This window comes from Scyliorhinus torazame, chromosome 14 (assembly GCF_047496885.1).
Source record: "Scyliorhinus torazame isolate Kashiwa2021f chromosome 14, sScyTor2.1, whole genome shotgun sequence".
NCBI lineage: Eukaryota > Metazoa > Chordata > Chondrichthyes > Carcharhiniformes > Scyliorhinidae > Scyliorhinus > Scyliorhinus torazame.
In genome coordinates this window covers 101,209,497-101,233,498 of record NC_092720.1, presented here as the reverse complement: position 1 = coordinate 101,233,498, position 24,002 = coordinate 101,209,497, and the positions used below count along the sequence as shown (strand labels likewise).

The 24,002-nt window shown below is 46.6% G+C and overlaps 1 protein-coding gene across 2 annotated transcripts in view; it reads right to left on the bottom strand.

The window, feature by feature from the left end:
* LOC140389328 (tripartite motif-containing protein 42-like) overlaps nucleotides 1–24,002 on the bottom strand; it is a 78,823-nt gene that overhangs the window by 23,714 nt on the left and 31,107 nt on the right. For both annotated transcript variants that reach the window (XM_072473489.1, XM_072473490.1), the window contains exons 3-4: nucleotides 16,394–17,136; nucleotides 2,164–2,388 (exon numbers count right to left, since the gene is read on the bottom strand). In XM_072473489.1, the coding sequence (XP_072329590.1) occupies nucleotides 2,164–2,388; nucleotides 16,394–17,136 (968 nt within the window). The remainder of the gene's footprint in view (nucleotides 1–2,163; nucleotides 2,389–16,393; nucleotides 17,137–24,002) is intronic.

Below are 24,002 nucleotides of genomic sequence, written 5' to 3'. Positions count from 1 at the left end.
AAAATGTAACTGGTCTGAGTAGTAAGTTTGCAGACGACACAAAGGTTGGTGGAATTGCGGATAGCGATGAGGACTGCCAGAGGATACAGCAGGATTTAGATTGTTTGGAGACTTAGGCGGAGAGATGGCAGATGGAGTTTAATCTGGACAAATGTGAGATAATGCATTTTGGAAGGTAGGGACTATACAGTGAATGGTAGAACCCTCAAGAGTCTTGAAAGTCAGAGAGATCTAGGTGTACAGGTCCACAGGACACTGAAAGGAGCAACGCAGGTGGAGAAGGTAGTCAAGAAGGCATACGGCATGCTTGCCTTCATTGGCCGGGGCATTGAGTATATGAATTGGCAAGTCATGTTGCAGGTGTATAGAACCTTAGTTAGACCACACTTGGAGTATAGTGTTCAATTCTGGTCGCCACACTACCAGAAGGGTGTGGAGGCTCTAGAGAGGGTGCAGAAGAGATTTACCAGGATGTTGCCTGGTATGGAGGGCATTAGCTATGAGGAGCGGTTGAATAAACTCGGTTTGTTCTCACTGGACGACGGAGGTTGAGGGGCGACCTGATAGAGGTCTACAAAATTATGAGGGGCATAGACAGAGTGGATAGTCAGAGACTTTTTCCCAGGGTAGAGGGGTCAATTACTAGGGGGCATAGGTTTAAGGTGCGAGGGGCAAGTTTTAGAGGAGATATACGAGGCAAGTTTTTTTACACAGAGGGTAGTGGGTGCCTGGAACTCGCTACCGGAGGAGGTGGTGGAAGCAGGGACGATAGTGACATTTAAGGGGCATCATGACAAATACATGAATAGGATGGGAATAGAGGGATACGGACCCAGGAAGTGTAGAAGATTTTAGTTTTGACGGGCAGCATGGTCGGCACAGGCTTGGAGGGCCTGTGCTGTACTTTTCGTTGTTCGTTGTTCTCACCAAAGTGAGGTGAGACAGCTCTTGAAGGGGATGGAGGATGTCAGTGAACGGTGCGGTAGGGGCAAACCATTTACCTATGTTTTGGTTCTGCCCGGAGCTGGAGAGGTACTGAAGGGAGATCTTTAATATTATCTCGGGGGTACTACATGTGGACTTGCACCCGGGTCCCTGAGAGGCCATTTTAGGGGTGTTGGACCGGCCAGAGCTGCGGTGCAGGGCAGATGTCTTGGCCTTTGCCTCGCTCATTGCCCGGAGGCGGGTCCTGCTGGGGTGGAGGTTTAGCTTCTCCACCCTGTGCATTGGCGTGGCAGGGGGGAACTTGCTGGAATTCTTCACCTTGGAGAAGGTGAAGTTTGAGCAATGGAGGGGCGAAGGAGTGGGTTCTACAATTCATGGGGATTGTTTATCATGTACTTTCGGGAACTTATTGCCATTGAACGCTGGCGGGGGGGGGGGGGGGGGGGTTGTTTTTTCTCTGTTCTTTTGTTAACTTATATTTGGAATGTACCACACTGTATATTGATAGGGTTGTTTTTTGGGATTGTAACTTAGTTTGAATTTCTTTTGTTGTTTGTTTGATGAAAAGGATGAAAATGTGGAGAATAAAAATAATTTTAAAAATTGAAGTTATAAAATTAAATACCTTATGATTCAAAAAAACGGACCAAAACAGCTGTAAAAATAAATGTGCCAATAAAAATGCATGTGATGCCATCCTATGGATGAAAAAGGAACATTGCAAACTCAAATTTAAAATTAAAGAAGCCTCCTTCCACGAACCAGGCCATCAACGCACCACTGGGAGACAATGCTGTTGGCAAGAAACCCATGAGGTTATGAGACTTATTGAAGTAAATTTTGAACATATCAGCAGCCTCACAATGGTTACTACAGCCTTGAAAATCTCAGTACAATATAGCATGTGGCAAATCCCTTCAAATCTGATTTGGATGTCTCTGCTGCCCAAGGGCCGACACTTGCACATTGACTGATAGAAATCGAAAGGGGAAAGACCTAATAGATTTTCCCCAGTCCAGCATGAGGGCAAAGGTCACCTGTAACATCTTAACAGTTCCCCAAGCACCAAGACCTACCCCCATCTATAGATGCAGGGCATGAACCCACCGATGGGAGGGAATTCGCAGTATTAGGTAATGGAGGGCATTTATTTTTCCACAAATGCTGAGAGAAAACACCATTGTAGACACTAAAATTACTGAATGAAGAGATACTTACTCTGTAAGGATAGCTCCAACCACTTTGTGCTGTGGTAGTAACCGCACGGACCCTGAAGATAGCTTCAGAATTGGCCTTCAACTGAGTCTCAAAAGAAGAGGCATCGATTCCGGAAAATGTTATACCTACTTGCTGCGGAGTAGTTGCTCCATTATTATTACCAGCCTCTTGAAGATGCACATCAAAAGAATCCACAAGGTCATATTCTGGAACCATCCAATAAATCTGGAAGAATTAAGATTCACAGTGTTTGTATATCCTGCAGCAGACCCTTGCAAAGATATTTAGGATTTACCACTACTTATAGCTTAGAATGAAATCCCATGTAAAATGGATAAATTAAATTGTAATTACTATCTTTAAAGTCAATCCTCCAATAAACATTTGGATTTAAAATGTAACAAATTAACTTCACATGTCCTTTATTAAGGTTTACATTATTATAGAATACCTACAGTGCAGAAGAAGGTAATTCAGCCCATAGAGTTCGCACCAGCTCTTGGAAAGAGCACCCTACTTATGCTCACGCCTCCCCGTAACCCAGTAACCCCACCTAACCCTTGGGACACTAAGGAGCCATTTACCATGGCCAAGCCACCTAACCTGTACATCTTTGGACTGTGGGAGGAAACCAGAGCACCCGGAGGAGACCCACACAGACACGGGGAGAACGTGTAAACTTCACACAGATAGTCGCCCAAGGCCCGAATTGAACCCGGGTCACTGGAGCTGTGAGGCAGCAGTGCGTGCCACCCATTGCAAACTCCACACAGACAGTGGAGTCTTATTTTGAAGTAGAAATTTATTCTGAAGTTTGAATCCCGAATATACACGTCACCCACCTTCTGGCACTTAGATCGCTAAGGCCTACATTACATTCACCGACATTCCTTTGAGAAACATTAATTAAATCATGTTGAAAAATAAATCTGCATTTACCTGAATAAACCTCAATGCTGAAAATGTAATATTACAGGTGATGGGTGAATTATTAAAGAGCAACTACTCAGTGGGAATACAACATTTCTCAATGTATTTCAACCAGAGTCAGCATGAAGTATCCTAGGTCTGCTATACTACACAGTAAGGGTACAGTGACATTCCTTAACTCCAATCATTAAATTATGAAAATGGCAACTGAACACAGCTGTAGTACATCACGGACCATCAAGAGATTGCCAAGGAGATAGATTGTGTCCAGAGCTCGATGCAAACATAAGAAAGCTTGGATTGATTTTTAAAAATCTTATCCATCAAACCTGTACAAGCATTAAATGGCCATAAACATGAAACTTAATTTATAGATTTATTTGAAACCCTTCTTGTGAAGGAACAAGTGTCTAATTATATCAGTGAGGCAAAGGCATGTAAGTAGCCTGGAGCGATGCTGTTTTAAAAGCAAAGAGGGGACCAGGGGCAGGGAAAGCATCCCTCTCAACCTGCATGATATCCTCACATGGGTTCCCCTCCAGCACTCGGCCCTGTGTTTTTTTGAAAGATTTTCTTTGCCTACCTTCTGGTGACTGCCTCGGCAGTGGCCAACATTCCCAGTGGCACTGATCTGACTGTAAAGTTCAGCGTGAAGTCCTGCCAACTACCTAAGCATGCTGTCTGTATGCATTTCCTGACAATGTTGGGCCAAATGCTCAATCAGCAAAATTCAGGCTATAAATGCTGGTATTCTAGGTAGCAGTGTTTGGGGATTGAAATGTAATCATGTAAGAAAGGTCCTATCTGTAATGATATGTATAATCTAAGGAGAGTAAAGGGTTAACAAGGTGATGTTCATGTATATCAACACGAGGTGGCATCACTGAGTAGTCTTATAGAAGGCAGCGTCACTAGGCATTCTGGGAGAAGCTGTTGGAGGAGTTGATGTAGAAGGATAGTGTGAAGTTGAGTTAGAGTGTAGGTTATATATTTGAGAGATAATTAATTACTGTATCATAGATTCAATACTATAATTTTGTTAGCTGTTACTCAGTAGAGTGTGCGAACCATTTCAAGGAGTGGAAATTCAGAACATGATTTCAAGTAGGGGCTGGTTTAGCACAGTGGGCTAAACAGCTGGCTTATAATGCAGAACAAGACCAGCAGCGCGGGTTCAATTCCCGTACCAGCCTCCCCGAACAGGTGCCGGAATGTGGCGACTGGGGGCTTTTCACAGTAACTTCATTGAAGCCTACTTGTGACAATAAGCTGTTATTATTATTAAGTAGTGTAAAATAAACTAGTTTTGATTTAAACATATAGGCCGGGATTCTCCGAGCCCACAGCTTGGAGAATCAGAGTTGAGGCCGAGACGGCCCGCGATGCCGGTCCGACACCGGGTCACGATTCTCCGGCGACTGGAGAATCGCTGGCAGCTGTGCTCAAGCAGTCGACGCAGCGCCAGTCGGGGGCCGTCGAAAGAGGCCCCCACGGTGATTCTCCGCGGTCGACTGGCCGAGTTCCCGCTAGCGTGGTTCTAACATGGTTCAACCCGGCAGGAGCTTGGATCCGCGGCCGCAGTGGCCGCCCTGGTGTGTGTGTGTGGGGGGGGGGGGGGACCAGACTCCGGGGGGGTCTCCACGACAGCCAGGCCCGCAATCGGGGGCCACTGGTCGGCAGGCGAGCGCGATCCGGGGGAGGGCCTACCTTCTTCCGTGCCGGCCCATGTGTGGCTCCACCATGTTGCGCCAGCTCAGCGCGGAAGCGGCCGGCAGTGTAGGGCCGCGTATTGGCGCCACCGCGTGCAGCACTCCAGCGCCATGCTGTCCCGCTGTGAGCCATGGAACCGCTGGGCCAGGAGGCCTGTTGACGCCAGTGTGAAACACTCCGGTGTTTATGCATGCATCAACACTTAGCCGCCATATTGCAGAATCCCAGCCATAGTTTTATGTTCTTTTTCAACACTTTGGCTATTTTGGAGAACAATACAAGGAACATAATACTATCTGGCTTCCAAAGTGCTCTCCGCCATGAGGCTCAGGGTTGAAGGGAAACATTTTGCATTGAGAAATAAATACATTGTACTGGATGCTCTGCACTTCCTTGATTTCGTAACATGGGCAAGAAGTGGAGCTGAGATTGTGTTTTGAAAAGCAAGAGGGAAGCCTGAAAGAGGAACACAGAAATATTTCAACCTTCTCAAAAAACAACTGACAAGGAAGGCAAACAAAAGCTAACGGCTGCAAGAAAATCACTGGGTGTCAAAAATGGCTGTAAGTTTTCTCTCTCCACTCCTGATGAAATGAAAGGTGATATAAGACAGAAGTGACAATTTATCTGCTTGCAATGGCAAAAAATACAAGATTGCAACAGATTTAATTTACAAGTTGGAGCCGATATGAGTAGCAACACTTTTAAAACTGCTGGGGAGAGACTGCTACAAATTGTATTCCCCCTTAAATCTCTCAGAATAACAGGAAGAATAGACGACAGAGAATGCCTTAGAGGCACGCTTTGGATCCAAGTAAACATAACTAATGAACGCTATAGGTACGATTCTCCGGAAAGATTTCTAAATGTGGTAGCAAGCAGGAAGTGCTGTGAAAATCCAACATTCCTCTGAGAAACATTAATTAAATCATGTTGAAAAATAAATCTAGGCCCGGCGAGGCCAGCAACGCAATACAACATTGATTGGTCCACTTAATGAAGCCTACATGCTTCATGCCACAAATGATGGCTTGCCAGCCGATTCGCCAACACGTGCTCGCCAGCCTCCGCCCCCCCCCCGCTAACTATTTAAATGGCACTTGCACAGCCAACCCCAGTTAGCTCGCAGGCATGGCGCTGAGGCGACCGGCCCCCAAAGTTTGGAGACACGGACCTGGGGAGGCTCCTAGATGTGGTTGAGGCCAGGAGGGATGCTATGTTCCGCCGAGTATCCCAAAGGGTGAGCGACAAAGCAGCCAGTGCCGCCTGGGATGAAGTGGCAGCGGCCGTGAGCTTGGGGGTGGCTAAGGACAGGGCAGTCACTAACACGGAGGTTGAGCATGCCACAGAAGTGAGGAACCTGTCAAACCTGAGTTGTTATTGCCATATAGACTGACCCATCCCTCCCACTGACCTCGTGTTCATTCTCCCGCAGGTCCTCCAACCGACGGTGCTGTAATGATAGCATGGTTGTATTGTAATTCACCGACTGACCACTAGGAGCCTCATTAGTATATAAGTGAATGTTAGAGTCAGGTGACATCAGACTGACTAGCGAGATGAGAGAGAGGTTGCTTGTGGATATTCATACCATTATTCATCTGTTGTTTTGTATATATTTGACCCACAGTTAATGTTAATAAATCATTTCTACCTTTAGCTACAAGTCTCCTTGTAATATAAATCAGGCCATTTGACAAGAACATTACAAGTGCTGGCCCAACCGGGGTGGCCCCCTCCCCTGCCTCCCATGAGATCACCTCGGAGGAGAATTATGAGGATGCCACAATTGATGCACGGCATATGTCATGCAATCAGGTGCGCCAGATCCCTCCAGCCTCAGAGTCCCCAGAGGACACCTGTCAGGGCCATCTCAGGCCCTGGGACGCGATAAGCAACTGGCTACCTCCACCTCCGATGTGTATTCTGGGATACACCTAGACCTAGCAGTAGAGAACAGAAGGCCAGGCAGGTCGAGGAACACTGAGAGGGCACTGGACAGACAGGGGTAGCTGAGGGGCAAGGAGTGGAATGCGTGTTGGGGTGGGAGAGGGGGAAGTGGTATTGGGGGCATTGGAGGGCTTGGGGGGGGGGGAGGGTGCCAGGGGGGGATAGTGGGGCAGGACCATCGGAAGAGTAGGGCAGTGGTGTACACTTGTACAAGGAACATTAAAATACCCTCACTGCAACCAGTATGATGCATCTAGTTCTTTGTTCCGCGATGCAGTCCGACATCCAATCCCATGCCCCTCCTCCCAGACTTGGGGAGACCCGCCCACTGCAAGCCCCACACCCGACACGCCCTACCCACGCATACCCAGCCGCGGACATGTGCCCTGGCCTGGGCCCATCCTCTGGATGATCGAAAGTTGGCCACTGCGTCTGATGTGCTGCCTTCCTCAGTATTGCACAGTGTCCATGCATCAAGGTGTGATTGGGATGCTAGGCTATGAGCCCCACACATGTGACATAGCACAGCCACCCACGGGGATCGACTTGGGATGTGTGAAGTGCTCCCTTAACCATGATCGCCAATTCCGTATTCGCAATAACCTTCAGCTGTAAGGCAAGAGGCCTCTGCGGTCAGTGGGAGTTATGGGTTATCATTGAGCAAACAGGCAGGGACCAGGGTTACCTCCGGAACAGGAGCAGGGTTGGCATGGAGGACCCACGTGCGCATGGTTGAACCCTTGCCTCTATCAGCGACCCCACCCCCAGCTCCCCATGGCGGCCCACCTCCAACCTGGGCTGCACCCCCCAAGGCACAGAGGCAGCAAGCCCAGTGCCCCAGGCTCATTGCCTGTGAGTGAAGATGGCTGCTCACCTCCTCGGCTCCCTCGGGAGGCTGTTGGATATGGGGTTGCTCCCGCTAATTGAATGGAAATAGATCTTAAATGGTGATAATTGGTTTCTTGCCATGCTACGGTGTGATCCTGATTTCGCCTATGGGAGTGGGCAAAGCAAACAGTTTGGCATCTGGCGCAGTTCTCGCTTTTGGCCTCTCCCACTATTCACCAGCCTCGTTGTGCTTTTGTTCGAGTGAAACGAGGCTAGAGTAACAACGCACCTTATATATTCATAGCACTTCAGGTGAAAAGGTGTCAAAGGCAAAGATCTTTATTGCCCTACATGTGAAGGATGGTTACTGGCAAGTGAAGTTAGATGCAAGCATAAGTTTCTAACTAGAGTCTGGGTACTCTTTGGGAGATACGGATGGTTGTGCATACGGTTTGGCATTTCCAATGCTCCTAAAGAGTATCAGCGCAGTCAACATGAGATAGTCAGTGATCTACCTGGGGTGAAAGCCATAGTGGATGATATACTCGACGATGGATGTGGAGACACAATGGAAGAAACCATAACTGGGCATGATCAGAAACTAGTGTGATTACTAGAGAGAGCTCACCAGGTGAACCTGAAACAGAACAAGAAAAAAATTGCAACTGAAAATGCCTGAAGTCAAGTAGATCGGTGTTGTATTGGCAGTAACAGGTCTTTGCCTGGACCCTGACAAGGTGAGAGCTGGAGTAGCAGTGCTGCGAGAGATGTGAAAGTAGCACAACATTTGTTGGATTTGTGACCTACCTTGCAAAATATTTTACCTAACTTGTCATTGAAGTGTGAAACAATACACAAGCTCACTGCCATTGATGTGCAGTATTATTGGGGCACAGAACGAGAAATCAAATAACTAGTGGTGGCAACACCACTGCTGAAATACTGCAATGTCAAAGATAAAGTCACCTGGTGCGTGATACCAGCAAGACAGGTCTTGCAGCAAAGACACTCCAGTCACACCTGTATCGAGGAAGCTAATGCAAACTGAATGATGCTATGCTCAAATCGAGAAAAAGCGCCTCACTATTGTTTTTGCTTGTGAGCATTTTCATTTATACCTGCTTGGGAGAGACAAAGTAACATTGTAATCCGACCATAGAATCATAGAATTTACAGTGCAGAAGGAAGCCATTCGGCCCATCGAGTCTGCACCAGCCCTTGGAAAGAGCACCCTGCCTAAGCCCACACGTCCACCCTATCCCCGTAACCCCAGCTAACCTTTTTTTGGACACTGAGCGAAATTTAGCATGGCCAATCCACCTAACCTGCACATCTTTGGACTGTGGGAGCAAACCGGAGCACCTGGAGGAAACCCACGCAGACACGGGGAGAACATGCCGACTCCGCACAGACAGTGACCCAAGCATAAATCGACCCTGGAGCTGTGAAGCAACTGTGTGAACCACTGTGCTACCGTGCTGCCCATAAACCACTGCAAAGCATTTTTCTCTAACCCTCACTGTCTGCTCCAAAGTGATTGCTAAGAATGTTATTTTGTCTACAGAGATATCATTTGGATGTGACATAAAAGCAAGGGTAACAGATGTACATTATAGACATGCTGTCAAGAACAGCACTCCCCATGAAGAAAGTTGAATAAAATGTGAAATCTTATGTAAATCTTACATTATGGCATTCCAGACATTATGATGAGTGGCAATGGCCCTCAGTTCAGTTAAGTGAAGAAAGGTTTTTCACCCAGACGTTGCCTGGAATCTGGGACAATCTTCCTGAGAGGATGGCGGATGCAGGTTTGATTGAGCTATTCAAAAGGAATTGGATTGTTAACTGAAAAGAATGTGCAAGGTTAAGGGGATAAGGCAGGGGAATGGGACTACGTAGAATGCTCTTTCAAGAGTCACTGCAGTCGTTGGGCCAAATAGCCACCTTCTGCAATGTAAAGTTTGTGGAATTCTGTGATTTTGTGAGTTCATGAGCGATGAATTCAACTGCTTCACAAAGGATTCGGAAATTTAATAATATATATCGGGCCGGATCCTCCGTCGGCGGGATCCTCTGTTTCACCGATAGAGCACTCCCGACGGCGTGGGGATGCCCACAATGGGAAGCCCCATCGGCCGGCTGCTGGGACGGAGAATCCCATTGCCGGCGGGGTCACGCCGCACCAGAAAATGGGTGCGACGGGACAGAGAATCCCGACCATCATCTCTACACTATTGCCGATCGAATGAAAAAGCTGAGGCAGCACTGAAAACCGCCAAAGGAATCATCAAGCAATTGAGTAAATCCAGCACTAATGTACGCAAGGCAACCCTTGAGTGGAGAAACACGCCAACTGAAGGCATAGAAAGTAGTCTAGTTGAAAAACTAATGTTGCGCCCCACCAAAACTACTCTTCCAAAAGCACAAAAACTACTGGGGCCAGAAGCAGCAACAGGCGTGAGTGAAAAAAAAGTCAAGGTTAAACAGCAGAAAGTCAAATTTCATTTGATAAGATTGCCAAACCATTGCCATTGGAGAGCTCGTCAGGGTATGGTTCAATCCTCTCAACAAGAATCAGACTGCGGCAACTCATGACATGCATAGAGCATTTGCCACCTCAATCATATGCGATACAAGTGAATGACCAAATATGCCAGTGCAACTGCAGGCATATGCATCTTCACTGCAGCCGGCTGATCAGGAAGGTGGGATATGACCAGCTACACAGAGTACAGAGCCACCATCACTCCCAGAGGTTCACTTGTCTCCAATAATGGTAATGAAACAACAACAGTTAATACGGCAACAAGTGCTAATGGAAAAATACTCTCCGAAGAGAGAACATCAATGAAGAGCCATTGAAAACATGCGTGCATACATTAAGAGACCTGCATGATTTAACGACTATGTATACAATGAATATTTAGAGACAGGTTAGAATAATGAACATCTTGTTAATGCGTGAGAACACTTGTAGTGTGATGGGCAATTTGTGTAACTCATTGTTACACATTACAGTGCATGCAACTTTGTCTTTTGTTCGTTATGGAAAGTGGGATGTTAGAGTTTTAAAATGCAATCATGTAAGAAACGTCTTATCTGGCTTGCTGTCGTCAGGTGACATCTGCCATGGGACACAAGGCTGGGGGGAGCCATCTTACATTGAGTCAAAAAATACACTGTACTAGAAACACTGTAGTTCTTTGGCTTGTAACAAGTAGTGTTAGCGATAGCACTACTATTGTTCTCAATTTTCGGATATGGATTTGGCTTGGGAATCTGAAATAAAATTTCAAAATTAGCAGATGACACCAAGTTGTGGGATAATGTAAATATCGAGGACTGTGACAAAATATAGGAAGTCATTAATAAATGTCCAGAATGAGTGCATTTGGCAATACACTTCAGCATTGATAATCTTCAAAAGGTACATTTTGGTAGGAAGAATAAGGAGACCACATAGTGCTTGGAAAGAAATTGTCTAAATGGGATAGAGCAATGGAGAGAGATCAGAGATACAATACAAAAAAACATTAAGGCCATTTAAAAAAAAAGCTAGCAAAGCACTAGGTTTCTTTTAAAGCATAATCAATTAGAAAAATAAAGAATTATGTTCAACTTGTACTGAACCTTGATTAGATCAAATTAGGAGTACTGTAAACAGTCCTCGGTTCCACTGTATAAACAGGCCATGGAGGCAATGGAGAAGGTGCAAGAAAGTGTTGCAAGAATGGTTCTAGAACTAAGATACATTATGCGTATCTGGAAAGCTTGAACAGGCCGGGGCTCTTTTCTCACGAAAGGAGAATACTGAGTGGTCAGCTGAGTCTTCAAGATGATGAGAAGGCTAGACAGGTTGGTGAAAAAGGTAAGATAAAAGGATTAAATTCTGATACAACGTCAGGATGAAAGATAAGTCCAAGCCCCAAAGCAAATTGGATTGGATTGGATTTGTTTATTGTCACGTGTACCAAGGTACAGTCAAAAATATTGTTCTGCGTACAGTCCAGACAGATCATTCCATACATGAAAAAAAAACATACGGCATACATAAATACACAATGTAAATACATAGACATTGGCATCAGTTGAAGCATACAGGAGTGTATTATTACTCAGTAGAGAAGATGTGTGAAGAGATTAGATCAGTCCATAAGGGGTCATTCAGAAATCTGGTAACAGCGAGGAAGAAGCTGTTTTTGAACCTTTTAGTGCGTGTTCTCAGACTTTTGTATCTCCTGCCCGATGGAAGAAGTTGGAAGAATGAATAACCCGGGTGGGAGGGGTCTTTGATTATTCTGCCTGTTTCCCAAGACAGCGGGAGGTGTAGGCAGAGTCAATGGATGGGAGGCGGGACCGCATGATGGACTGGGCGGTGTTCACAACTCACTGTAGTTTCTTATGTTTTTGGGCCGAGCAGTTGCCATACCAGGCGATGATGCAGCCAGATAGGATGCTTTCTATTGTGTATCTGTAAAAGTTGGTAAGAGTCAATGTGGACATGCCGAATTTCCTTAGTTTCCTGAGAAAGTATAGGTGTTGTTGTGCTTTCTTGGTCATAGCATCGACGTGGGTGGACCAGGACAGATTGTTGGTGATGTACACACCTAGGAATTTGAAGCTGTCAACCATCTCCACCTCTGCACCGTTGATGCAGTCAGGGGTGTACAATACTTTGCTTCCTGAAGACAATGACAAGCTCTTTAGTTTTGCTGACATTGAGGGAGAGATTGTTGTTGTTATACCACTCCACTAGGTTCCCTCTCTCCCTCCTGTACTCTGATTCATCGTTGTTCGAGATCCGACCCACTAAGATCATGTTATCAGCAAATTTGTAGATGGAGTTGGAACCAAATTGTGCCACACAGTTGAGTGTGTGTATAGGGAGTATAGTAGGGGCTAACGATGCAGCCTTGTGGGGCCCCAGTATTGAGGATTATGGTGGAGGAGGTGTTGTTGTTTATCCTTACTGACTATGTTCCATGGTCAGGAAGTCGAGAATCCAGTTGCAGAGGGATGAGCCAAGTCTTAGGTTTTTGAGCTTTGATATGAGCTTGGCTGGAATTATGGTGTTAAAGGTGGTGCTGTAGTCAATAAATAGGAGTCTGATGTAGGAGTCCTTGTTATTGAGATGCTCCTGGGATGAGTGTCGAGCCAGGGATTTGGTGTCTGCCAAGGACCGGTTGTTGCGGTATGCAAATTGCATTGGATTAAGGCAGCCTGGGAGTATGGAGTTGATATGTCTGAGGGGAATTGCTGAGAGGAAAGCACAATATGAGACCATGTGGCAAAAAAGAGTCAATAAAGGAGAACAAGGAATTTGGGCGGAATGTGAATATAGGCTCTGATATTTAGGTTTTAATTGTACAATAGCCATAGAAGGTCTGGTGTGGTACCTGAAAGTATCTGAATCTGAAGAGTGCATGAATATGCTTGATTGTGCTCTGCTTGCATATCTTGATGCTGAAATTAATAAAGCAACACGGTAAAATGTTAGTGTCAAGATTTGTTTCGATCAACTTTGCAATTAACGAGTTATTCAATGTTGGCAGAGCTGACTGGAATACTACTTAAAGAGTATCAGTATTTGATGAGTCTGTGACTATGCTTGATTGTACTCTGTCTGAATAACTTCTTTAGGTTTTTTGTGGATTATTTATTTTCCTGCTACTAATTCATATGTTTCTATAGTGGAGCAAGAGTCACTCAATATTTTTAAGGCTGAGTTAGATAGATTCTTGATTGACAAGGGAGTCAAAGGGTATAAGGGACAGAAAAATGGAGTTGAGGCCACAATCCAATCTGCCAGAGCAGCATTAAGAGCAGCATTAGCAACAACAGCCTGAGTGGCAGCAGCCAGAGCAGCTTCAGCAGCAGCCAGAGCAGCAGCAGCCAGAGCAGCTGCATCAGTCTTCTCCATTACCATTTGCTACTCCACAGGACAGAGGGATGAACAAAGATCTCCAACCTAGAGAAGTCTGGTTTAGCACAGGGTAAATTGCTGGCTTTTAAAGCAGATCAAGGCAGGCCAGCAGCACGGTTCAATTCCCGTACCAGCCTCCCCGAATAGGCGCCAGAATGTGGCGACGAGGGGCTTTTCACAGTAACTTCATTTGAAGCCTACTTGTGACAATAAGCGATTTTCATTTCATTTCATTTCAATACCCGTGGCACTGCGTATAAAGCAGAGAACCAGCTTCCTGGACATGAGTGAGCACCAGTGTCTCAGGAGGCTCTGACTTTTCCATCAGCTGGTTAGTCCTGGAAGAAGACTTCCTGCTAAGTGGACCAATGGGGCAAGCATTGCCAGTGGCTATCAAGGTCACCGCAGCTCTGAATTTCTTTGCCTCCGGCTCCTTCCAGGATGGTGAAGTTTGTGTAATTTTACAATCCATTGCCCACAAGTGCAACTTCCAGTCACTTATGTGCACTTTGTCACTAATGAGGCCAATCAGAATGAGCGTATGCTCAGATTTGCTGCTGTGGTTGATTCCCGCAACTACAGGGAACCATGGGTTGCATATGTGTGGCAATCACATATGTAACCCAGGAGTATCCATTGGCCCAAAGGGATTCCATTTTAATAATGTTTAGCTGGACTACAACCACTGAAAGATCATATTGTAATTCTGTGTGAGAGTCTCAGAGTTGCCATGATGCATTTATTTTGCTGCAGCTGAGTGTATCACAGATATTCACACCTTGAAGCAGAGTTAGCGGATAGCTCCATGGAGACGAGGACTGTCCTCTAATGATGCTGATGACACTTGGAGCCATGGAGTTCAAAGAGGATTTCAAGCACGTCAGGCAGGAAATGTGCAACAGAAATTCCAGGACTAGGGGCTTTTCACAGTAACTTCATACTTGCGACAATGAAAGGTTATTATTAGGGGCTGGTTTAGCGCAGGGCTAAATAGCTGGCTTTTAAAACAGACCAAGGCAGGCCAGCAACACGGTTCAATTCCCGTACCAGTCTCCCTGAACAGGCGCCGGAATGTGGCGACTAGGGGCTTCTCACAGTAACTTCATTTGAAGCCTACTTGTGACAATAAGCGATTTTCACTTTTTTCATTTTCAATAACAGTCGTAACTGAGCAATAATCAGATAGCTGAAGATTTGATTCTGGTGCCTGGACAATTCTAGTTGCACCTTCCCATATTTCCAGAATGGTAAAGGAGCTTCAAAGAAAGAGTAACAGGGAGAGGATGAAGATGCAGTGGAGGAGGCACATTATGTACTGAAGGTGGTGGTGGTGGTGGGGTGGGGGGAGGGGGGGGGGGGGGGCGGTGGGGGTGGGGGGGGGGGTGTAATACAAGCAGGGGGCCAGGAGTCGGAGAGCTTTGACCAGTTCCTGTGCCCTTTGCACATTTGCATGTGCCCTTTCCTTTCGTAAGATATTGGAATTACTGGTGGCTAGGCCAAAATTTGTTACCATCCCGAGCTGCCCTTGTGAAGGTGGTAGTGAGCTGTCTTTTTGAACTGCTCTCTGGTGCAGGTACCCACAGTGCTGCTGGGAAGGAAACTTCAAGATTTTGACCCCCACAACAGTGAAAGAGCGGGGATTTAGTTCCAAGTCAGGATGGTGTGTGGTTTGGAGGAGAACTTGCAGCTGATGGTGTTTCTCTACATCTGTTGCCCATGTCCCTCAATCTTGCTGGTTTAGAAAGTGCTTTCTAAGGACAGCTGAGCCCTTTCCCCGCCTTCCCTCTCATGGCCCGTACACACCTTGCTGTTAACCAAGAACTGGAGAGATTGTTGCAGCATTTCAAGATGTATGCTCAACAGCCAAGGTGAGGTTTTGCTTAATCTTTTTCATAAGATAGGATTCAGAGTGTGAATGCCATGCGCTTAGTTGAGTACTTCGTACAAATATCACTTTTTCATAGACATAGACATCATGTTGAAGGCCTGAACTATCATGGCACTAATGCTAGAGATGGGCTCCTCTAATCTCTCTCCAATGGTGTACAGTGAGCTTGGGAATGTTGCCCAGATTTCACACGTTTTATGCTGTTGCTCCAGAATAATCCTCTTTGTTCCTGTTCCTGAGGTTCAGCACCTGTACCTAAGTGAGCAGAGATTGTGGACTCTGTATCTCCATTTGCTCTTCCTCTGCTGTTATCAGCTGCCCTAGTGTTGGGTGCTCTCTTCTCCTGCAAGAAGAGGAAAAGAGGCTTATGAGAGTGAAGTGTGGAATGTACTGAGAGCGTAGAAGGCCAACATTTATGGGAGATCACTGTGAGGGATGGTGTGGCATTGCATTAAGATGTGCAGAGATCAGTGGTACCTGCCATCAAATGGGGTTGGGAGGAGTTCCCTCAAAGAGAGGGATGGGTGCATCTGCAAGCTGTCTTGATATGAGGAGTGGTATGTTGGTAAAAAATTGGGGAGGCAGACTGAGGGGCGTTTGTACACAAGTGTGCCATGCCACTTACCATTCCTCCCTTGCTTAGGTTATTGAACCTCTTGGGCTTTGTATCCAGGAGCGAGGTACCACACTAAGAGCTTGATATAGATTGTAAACAGTTGAAGCCCATGCAGTGATCCTTTCATCCTGAAAATGACGCATATATTTCTACTTCTGTTTTCTGTCTGTTAACCATCCCAATCTATGCTAATGTATACCCCAAATTACATGAGCCCTGCTGAAAGACTTTAGAAAATATACACCTGCTAATTCCTCATTTTTAACCCTACTAGTTAAATCTTCAAAAACTAGTCAGTTTTTCAAACATAATTTCCCTTTAGTAAAACACTGTTTAATATGCATAATTATGGAATCTTCTGAAAAATGCTTTTGCAGCTTACCTTAGCTGCATTTCCCCGCACAGTATGGTGGTAAATAGTCGGTGGCACTAGTACATCATGATTCACTGTGTCTCCTTGGCTAGTTTTTGAGAGCTCTCTCTCTGGACTAAGCTCACTTGCAGTGCTGACAGCACTTTCTTTCTGCTCTTGTTGATCTTCATTATTGTTTTCCTGCAATTCTTCTGATGGAGTTGAGCTGATTTCTAATTCCTTGATGTCCTGTTGTATTTCCACAGGAGCATTAATTTTCTTCTTACTTGCGGGCGATGCTTTCTGGATTTGCAACAATTGATATTTTTTCATAACTGGTGAAAAAATCTCTTTCACTTGAGCTAAAATCTTTTCGAAGTCCAATTTCTGAGGCTCAGGCGGGTTTGCCATTAGTTTATGTCCAGATATATTAATATCCCCCACTTTCGCTTTCAACCGTTCTATCAAATTGTTCACCGTTTGCAAAAGTACAAACTCATTCATTTCTTTCACTGCTTCCTTGGCATACTGAATCAAACCTTCCGTATTTAACACATCTTTGGCTGTTGCTTCCAGATAACGGTTTACTTCTGCTGTCTTCAAATTTATCTCATTCTCATGTATTTCTTTAACCTGTTTCTCTATCTGTCTGAGTTGGTCATTTAAGAGTATAAATCCATCAGACACCTCTTTTTGAAACTTGGTTTTATTCTCTTGAAGCTTGGATTTAAAAATGCTCAGCCTCAGCATATCATTTTCGCTTTCATCCTTCACTGAAAGATAAAAAATAAATAACTTTGCAAAGTAAGTTATAAAAATGTTTGAATTCATTTATAGCACAGACCAAAGATTGCTAAGAGGCACAAATGCAAGTCTATTTACAGGCATGCTTATTGCCAAAGGCAAGTTGCCCACTGATGACCAGATCCATGGAACTGAGTTTCAGCAATGTCCAATACACTGTTGGAAAGGCCCACAGCCCCACTGCTTCCATACATGCTTTCGGCTCCTCCTCTGTTGTAGGCAAGTCTCTGTTTCACAGGATATGCGTGAAGCAATGAAGACGTTATCCAAGAACAAAGGCGATCGAGGGGATGACAAAAACTACTGAGGTTACTCTCTCCTGAGCGTCACTGGGAAGACATTTGTCAGAGGCACTCTAGTGAGGTTCTATCGACTAGCCAACAGAATATAACTGGTGGCACCACGTGGCATCAGAGCAAGAGAATACACAGTAGACATGAACTTCCCTCTACATCAGCTTTAAGAGAAGTTCAGAGAGCAACACGTTGACTTCACAAAAGCATTTGGCACCATGAGTAGGTCACTGAAAGGTCTGAACGTGGATAAATCACCTGGACCAGATGGATTACACCCCAGGGTTCTAAAAGAGATAGCTGAGGAGATTGTGGAGGCATTGGTGGTGATCTTTCAGGAGACAGGGAGGGTCCCAGAGAACTGGAAAATGGCTAATGTAACATCGGTGCTTAAGAAGGGAGGGAGGCAGAAGACAGGAAATTATAGGCCAATTAGCCTGACTTCGGTCATTGATAAGATTTTAGAGTCCATTATTAAAGATGAGATTGTGGAGTGTTTGGAAGTGCATGATAAAATAGGACTGAGTCAAGGGGAGGTCATGTCTGACAAATCTGTTCAGAGTTCTTTGAGGAGATAACAAGGAAGTTAGACAAAGGAGAACCAGTGGACGTGATTTTTTTAGATTTTAAAAGGTCTTTGACTAGGTGCCGCATAGGAAACTGTTAAATAAGTTAAGAGTCTATAGTGTTAAGGGTATGGATAGAGGATTGGCTGACTGGCAGAAGGCAGAGAGTGGTGATAAAGGGGTCTTTTTCAGGATGGCAGCCGGTGACTAGTGGTGTGCCTCAGCGGTCTGTGCTGGGACCACAACTTTTCACAATGTATATTAATGATCTGGAAGAAGGAACTGGAGGCACTGCTGCTAAGTTTGCAGATGATACAAAGATCTGAAGAGGGACAGGTAATATTGAGGAAGTAGGGGGACTGCAGAAGTACTTAGACAGGTTAGGAGAGTGGGCAAAGAAGTGGCAGATGGAATACAATGTGGAAAAGTGTGAAGTTATGCACTTTGGAAGGAGGAATGGGGTCATAGACTATTTTCTAAATGGGGAAATGCTTAGGAAATCAGAAACACAAAGGAACTTAAGAGTCCTTGTTCACGATTCTCTTAAGGTTAATGTGCAGGTTCAGTCGGCAGTTTGGAAGGCATATGCAATGTTAGCATTCATGTCGAGAGGGCTAGAATACAAGACCAGAGATATACTGTTAAGGCTTTGTAGGGCTCTAGTCAGACCCCATTTGGAGTATTGTGAGCAGTCTTGGGCCCCGTATCTGACGAAGAATGTGCTGGCATTGGAAATGGTCCAGAGGAGGTTCATGAGAATGATCCCTGGAATGAACAGCTTGTTGTTTGATAAACGGTTGCAGACTCTGGGTCTGTACTCATTGAAGTTTAGAAGGATGAGGGGGGGAAAATCTTATTGATACTTACAGGATATTGCAAGGTCTGGATAGAGTGGACGTGGAGAGGGTGTTTTCACTTGTAGGAAAAACTAGAACCAGAGGACACAATCTCAGACTAAAGGGACGATCCTTTAAAACAGAGATGAGGAGGAATTTCTTCAGCCAGAGCGTGGCGAATCTGTGGAACTCTTTGCCACAGAAGGCTGTGGAGGCCAAATCACTGAGTGTCTTTAAGACAGAGATAGATAGGTTCTTAATTAATAAGGGGGTCAGGGGTTATGGGGAGAAGGCAGGAGAATGGGGGTGAGAAAAATATCAGCCATGATTGAATGGAGGAGCAGACTCGATGGGCCCAGTGGCCTAATTCTGTTCCTATGTCTTATGTTCTTATGGTCTTATGACACCAGGTTTATTCTGGATACCAGAAAGAAATTGCATGTCTGTCCAAGCTTCTCATATGGGTTCCACCATGATAACATGCAAGGCATCATTCAATTTGATGGTTCCATCTCCAACAGTTTTGAAAGATGGGGTGAAACAGGGCTGCGTCTTAGCCCCATACAGAGTTTTGCATCTTTTTCTCTGTCCTGTTGACCTACACTTTCCCTAGTGACATGGGAGGAGCGTACCTCTCCAAATGATCACATTGGGAAGCTCTCCAACCTATAAAGACTGAAAGCCAAGTCAAAACCGTGGCATGTCCTGACAAGAAAACCTCCTTATGCTAATCATTCTGCATTAGTTGCCCAGACAGAAGGCGAGCACCAAAGGACCATTGGCATTCTGCCACTATGCTTATCTAATGCTTTCCTGTGTCAAGAAAACTGTAGTTATGGGACAAGGAGTTTTGTCTCCAACAATGATCAGACTCAACAACACCACTGGAAACAGTCAGCAAATTCTACTACGTGAGGTCTACGGTGACAGGTGACCTGTCTCTTGATGAGCAGCTCAGCACATGTGTTGGAAAGGCAGCCACCAACTCTGCTCAACTTCACAATGGGAATGGCAAAACAACAAACTGACCTGCAGCATCAAGATGGCCAATCTACAAAACCTGCATCTTCTGCACATTGCTGCATGCTAGCAAAGCCTAGATCTGGATAACTTACAATAACTTCCATTGATGATGAATATTTCCTATTTGTTTTTATCCAAATTAAGGAATAAACTGGTGAGTTTTATCTTTCTAGCCAAGAGGTCAATTACCTGCTGGGCATAGATTTAAGGTGATCGATAGAAGGATTAGAGGAGATGTGAGGAAAACCTTCTTCACCCAGAGTGTGGTGGGAATCTGGAATCTGCTTCCTGGTTTGGTGGTGGAGGCAGAAACTTATTTAAAGATACCTGGATTTGCACCTGAAGTGCTGAACCTTGCAAGGCTATTGACTAGGTGCTGGTAGGTGAGATTAGAAAGGGCGACTAATTTTGAAAATAAGTTTCTTCCTTCGGTTCCATGACTTTTTTATAGTTCTCTGGTTCTAGGGTTTATTACTACTCGGAAAAGCAGTAGCTGGCATCACTGCAGTGCAACCATGAGATTGAGAAATTCATGGATTGCACATTTACAGATGTGGTCACTCCACAGCTTAAGAGTATGCAGGGCTTGAGGGAATGGATGACCACCAAACAGTCAAGTAAAAACAAGCAGGTAGTGCAGGAGTCCCCTGAGTGTATCCCACTACCGAACTTTATTTACTTCCGAATACTGATGAAAGGGATCTGGCGAGTGCAGCCAGTGCCTAGTCCATGACATCATGCTGTTCCAAGGAGGTGGGGGTGGGGGCAGTGGGGGGCTGCAGTTATACAAGGAAGAAGATAAAAACAATAGTGATAGGTGATTCAACAGTTAAAGGAATAGGCAGACTTTCTGTGGCCACAGATTTGAATCCAGGTCTCCGTGGTACCAGGATCAAGGATGTCACTGAGCAGCTGCAGAGCATCCTGAGAGAGGAGGGTAAACAGCCAGCCATCGTAGTACACCCTAGTATGAATAACATAGGCAGAAAAATGGATGTGGCTCTGCAGTCAGAATGTAGGGAGCTAGGTAGGAAATGAGCAAGCAGGACCACAAAAGTAATAACCTCAGAATTACTCCCAGTGCCACGAACAAGTGAGTATAAACATTGGAGGATAGAACAGATGAATGAATGGCTGGAATGGTGGTGCAGGAAAGCCAGGATTTAAATTTTTGGAACACTGGGACTGGTTCTGGGGCTGATGGAATCTGTGTAAGTCAGATGGGTGCAACTAAAAAGAGCCAGTGTTCCTTACAGAGCAATTTGCTAGTGCTATCCAGGAGGGTTTAAACAACTTGGCATGAGTGTGGGATACAGGAGGAAATTTCAAGGTATACTAAATACTGGGAGAGATAGATGGCACTAGAAGAGGGAATAGTAAGTTAATAGGTGGGGGTCAGAGTAAGGGAGAAAATAATAGAGTCTAAATCAGGGATAATGTGCAGACATGTGAATGCAGAGTGATGCGACCATCAATTCACACGAGACGGAGAGTTAAAGTGAACAGTGGTTTTAATCAGCTAGAACTGTGCCTGCCTGCGACTGCTCTGCACTGAGAGCCGCCTGCAGGGCAGCTAATCTATATACCTCCCCCGAAGGGGCGGAGCAAGGGGCGGAGCCCACAAGGGCACCAACATGATACAATGAAATGTAATACAATGGTCCATAGGTTGTGGTGGAGCCCACAAGGGCATCAACATAGTGCAATGTAATGTAATGTAATACAGTGGTGAATGGTTGCCGTAATACATTCACCACATTCACCCCCTGTTAAAAAATTGAATTCCAGCGGGGGTGATGTGGCTCACAGGTTGAGTCTGTCCGGTGCCTTGATCGGGGGAGGGACTGTAGGAGGGGGGTGTAGGCCATGCAGGGGCGGGGGCGCTGTTCAGTGTAGGGTGGGGGAGGGGGGGTAGGTGATGGTCGTAGGGGAACCTACGGGTGCCAGGTCCCGGAGGGGCACTATATCCTGTCGGCCTTTGTGGTGCACCATGTAGGCATACTGGGGGTTGGCATGAAGGAGCTGGACCCTCTCGACCAGGGGGTCGGACTTATGGCTCCTCACGTGTTTTCGGAGGAGTACAGGCCCCGGTGTCATCAGCCAGGTTGGAAGCGAGACCCCGGAGGTGGATTTCCTAGGGAAAACAAATAGGCGGTCATGAGGGGTCCCGATCGTGGCTGTGCAAAGGAGTGACCTAATGGAGTGGAGTGCGTCGGGGAGGACCTCCTGCCAGCGGGACACTAGGAGACTTCTAGACCATAGGGTCAGGAGGACGGCCTTCCATACCATCGCGTTCTCCCTCTCGACCTGTCCGTTTCCCCGGGGGTTGTAACAGGTAGTCCTGCTTGAGGCGATGCCCTTACCGAGCAGGTACTGACGCAGCTCGTCGCTCATAAACAAGGTGCCCCGGTCACTGTGGACGTAAGTGGGGAAACCGAACAAGGTGAAGATACTACGCAGGGCCTTAATGACAGTGGCCGCGGTCATGTCCCGCGGGGCAAGGGAATGCAAAGGGGAAGTGGGAGTACTCATCAACGACGTTGAGAAAATACGCGTTGCGGTCGGTGGAGGGGAGGGGCCCTTTGAAGTCGATGCTGAGGCACTCAAAGGGCCGGGATGCCTTTACCAGGTGGGCCTTGTCTGGTCGATAGAAGTGCGGCTTACACTCCGCGCAGACTTGGCAGTCCCTGGTCATGGCTCTGACCTCCTCGGTGGAGTAGGGCAGGTTGCGGGCCTTGATGTAGTGGATGAGCCGGGTGACCCCCGGGTGACAGAGGTCATTGTGGATGGCCCGGAGTCGGTCATCTTGCGCACTGGCACATGTGCCACGGGACAGGGCATCTGGGGGTTCGTTGAGCTTCCCAGGACGATATACGATATTGTAATTATACGTGGAGAGTTCAAACCTCCACCTCAAGATTTTATCATTCTTGATCTTGCCCCGCTGTGTATTGTCGAACATGAAGGCTACCGACCATTGGTGACGTGGGTGAACCTCCTACCAGCGAGGTAGTGCCTCCAATGCCGCACGGCTTCCACAATGGCTTGAGCTTTTTTTTCGACTCAGAAGTGTCGAATCTCGGAGGCGTTGAGGGTACGGAAGAAAAAGGCTATGGGCCTGCCTGCCTGATTAAGGGTAGCGGCGAGGGCGACCTCTGACGCGTCGCTCTCCACCTGGAAGGGGATGGACTCGTCCACCGCGCGCATCGTGGCTTTGGCAATATCTGCCTTGCAGCGGCTGAAGGCCAGGCGGGCCTCAGTCGTCAGGGGGAAGATGGTGGCTTTGATCAGCGGGCGGGCTTTGTCCGCATAGTTGGGGACCCACTGGGCATAATACGAAAAGAACCCGAGGCATCATTTCAGGGCCTTGGGGCAGTGGGGGAAGGGGAGTTGCAGGAAAGGGCACATACGGTCGGGGTCGGGCCCTAGGACTCCGTTTTCCATGACATAGCCGAGGATGGCCAGTCGGGTTGTGCGGAAAATGCATTTCTCCTTGTTATAAGTGCGCTTGAGGGCTTGGGCGGTTTGGAGAAACTTCTGAAGGTTGGCGTCATGGTCCTGCTGGTCGTGGCCGCAGATGGTGACTTTGTCCAAGTACGGAAATGTGGCCCGCAGCCCGTACTGGTCCACCATTCGGTCCATTGTTCTTTGGAAGACCGAGACCCCGTTGGTGACGGCGAAGTGGAAGAGGCGGCCGTCTGTTTCAAAGGCCGTGTAGTGGCGGTCTTCCGGGCGGATTGGGAGCTGGTGGTATGCAGACTTCAGATCTACCGTGGAGAACACCCGGTAGTGTGCAATCTGATTCACGTCCGCTATCCGGGGAAGGGGGTACGCATCGAGGTGTGTGTACCGGTTTATGGTTTGTCTGTAATCTATGACCATCCGGTTCTTTTCCCCGGTCCTGACGACCACCACCTGGGCTCTCCAGCGGCTATTACTGGCCTCGGTGATCCCCTCCCTCAAGAGCCGCTGGACCTTGGACTTGATAAAAGTCCTGTCCTGGATACTGTACCGCTTGCTCCTGGTGGCGACGATTTACAGTCGGTGGTGAGGTTTGCGAAGAGTGGGAGCGAAGTCCAGTCCCAACAGGAGAGGCGCGCAGTGGTCGGGGAGGATA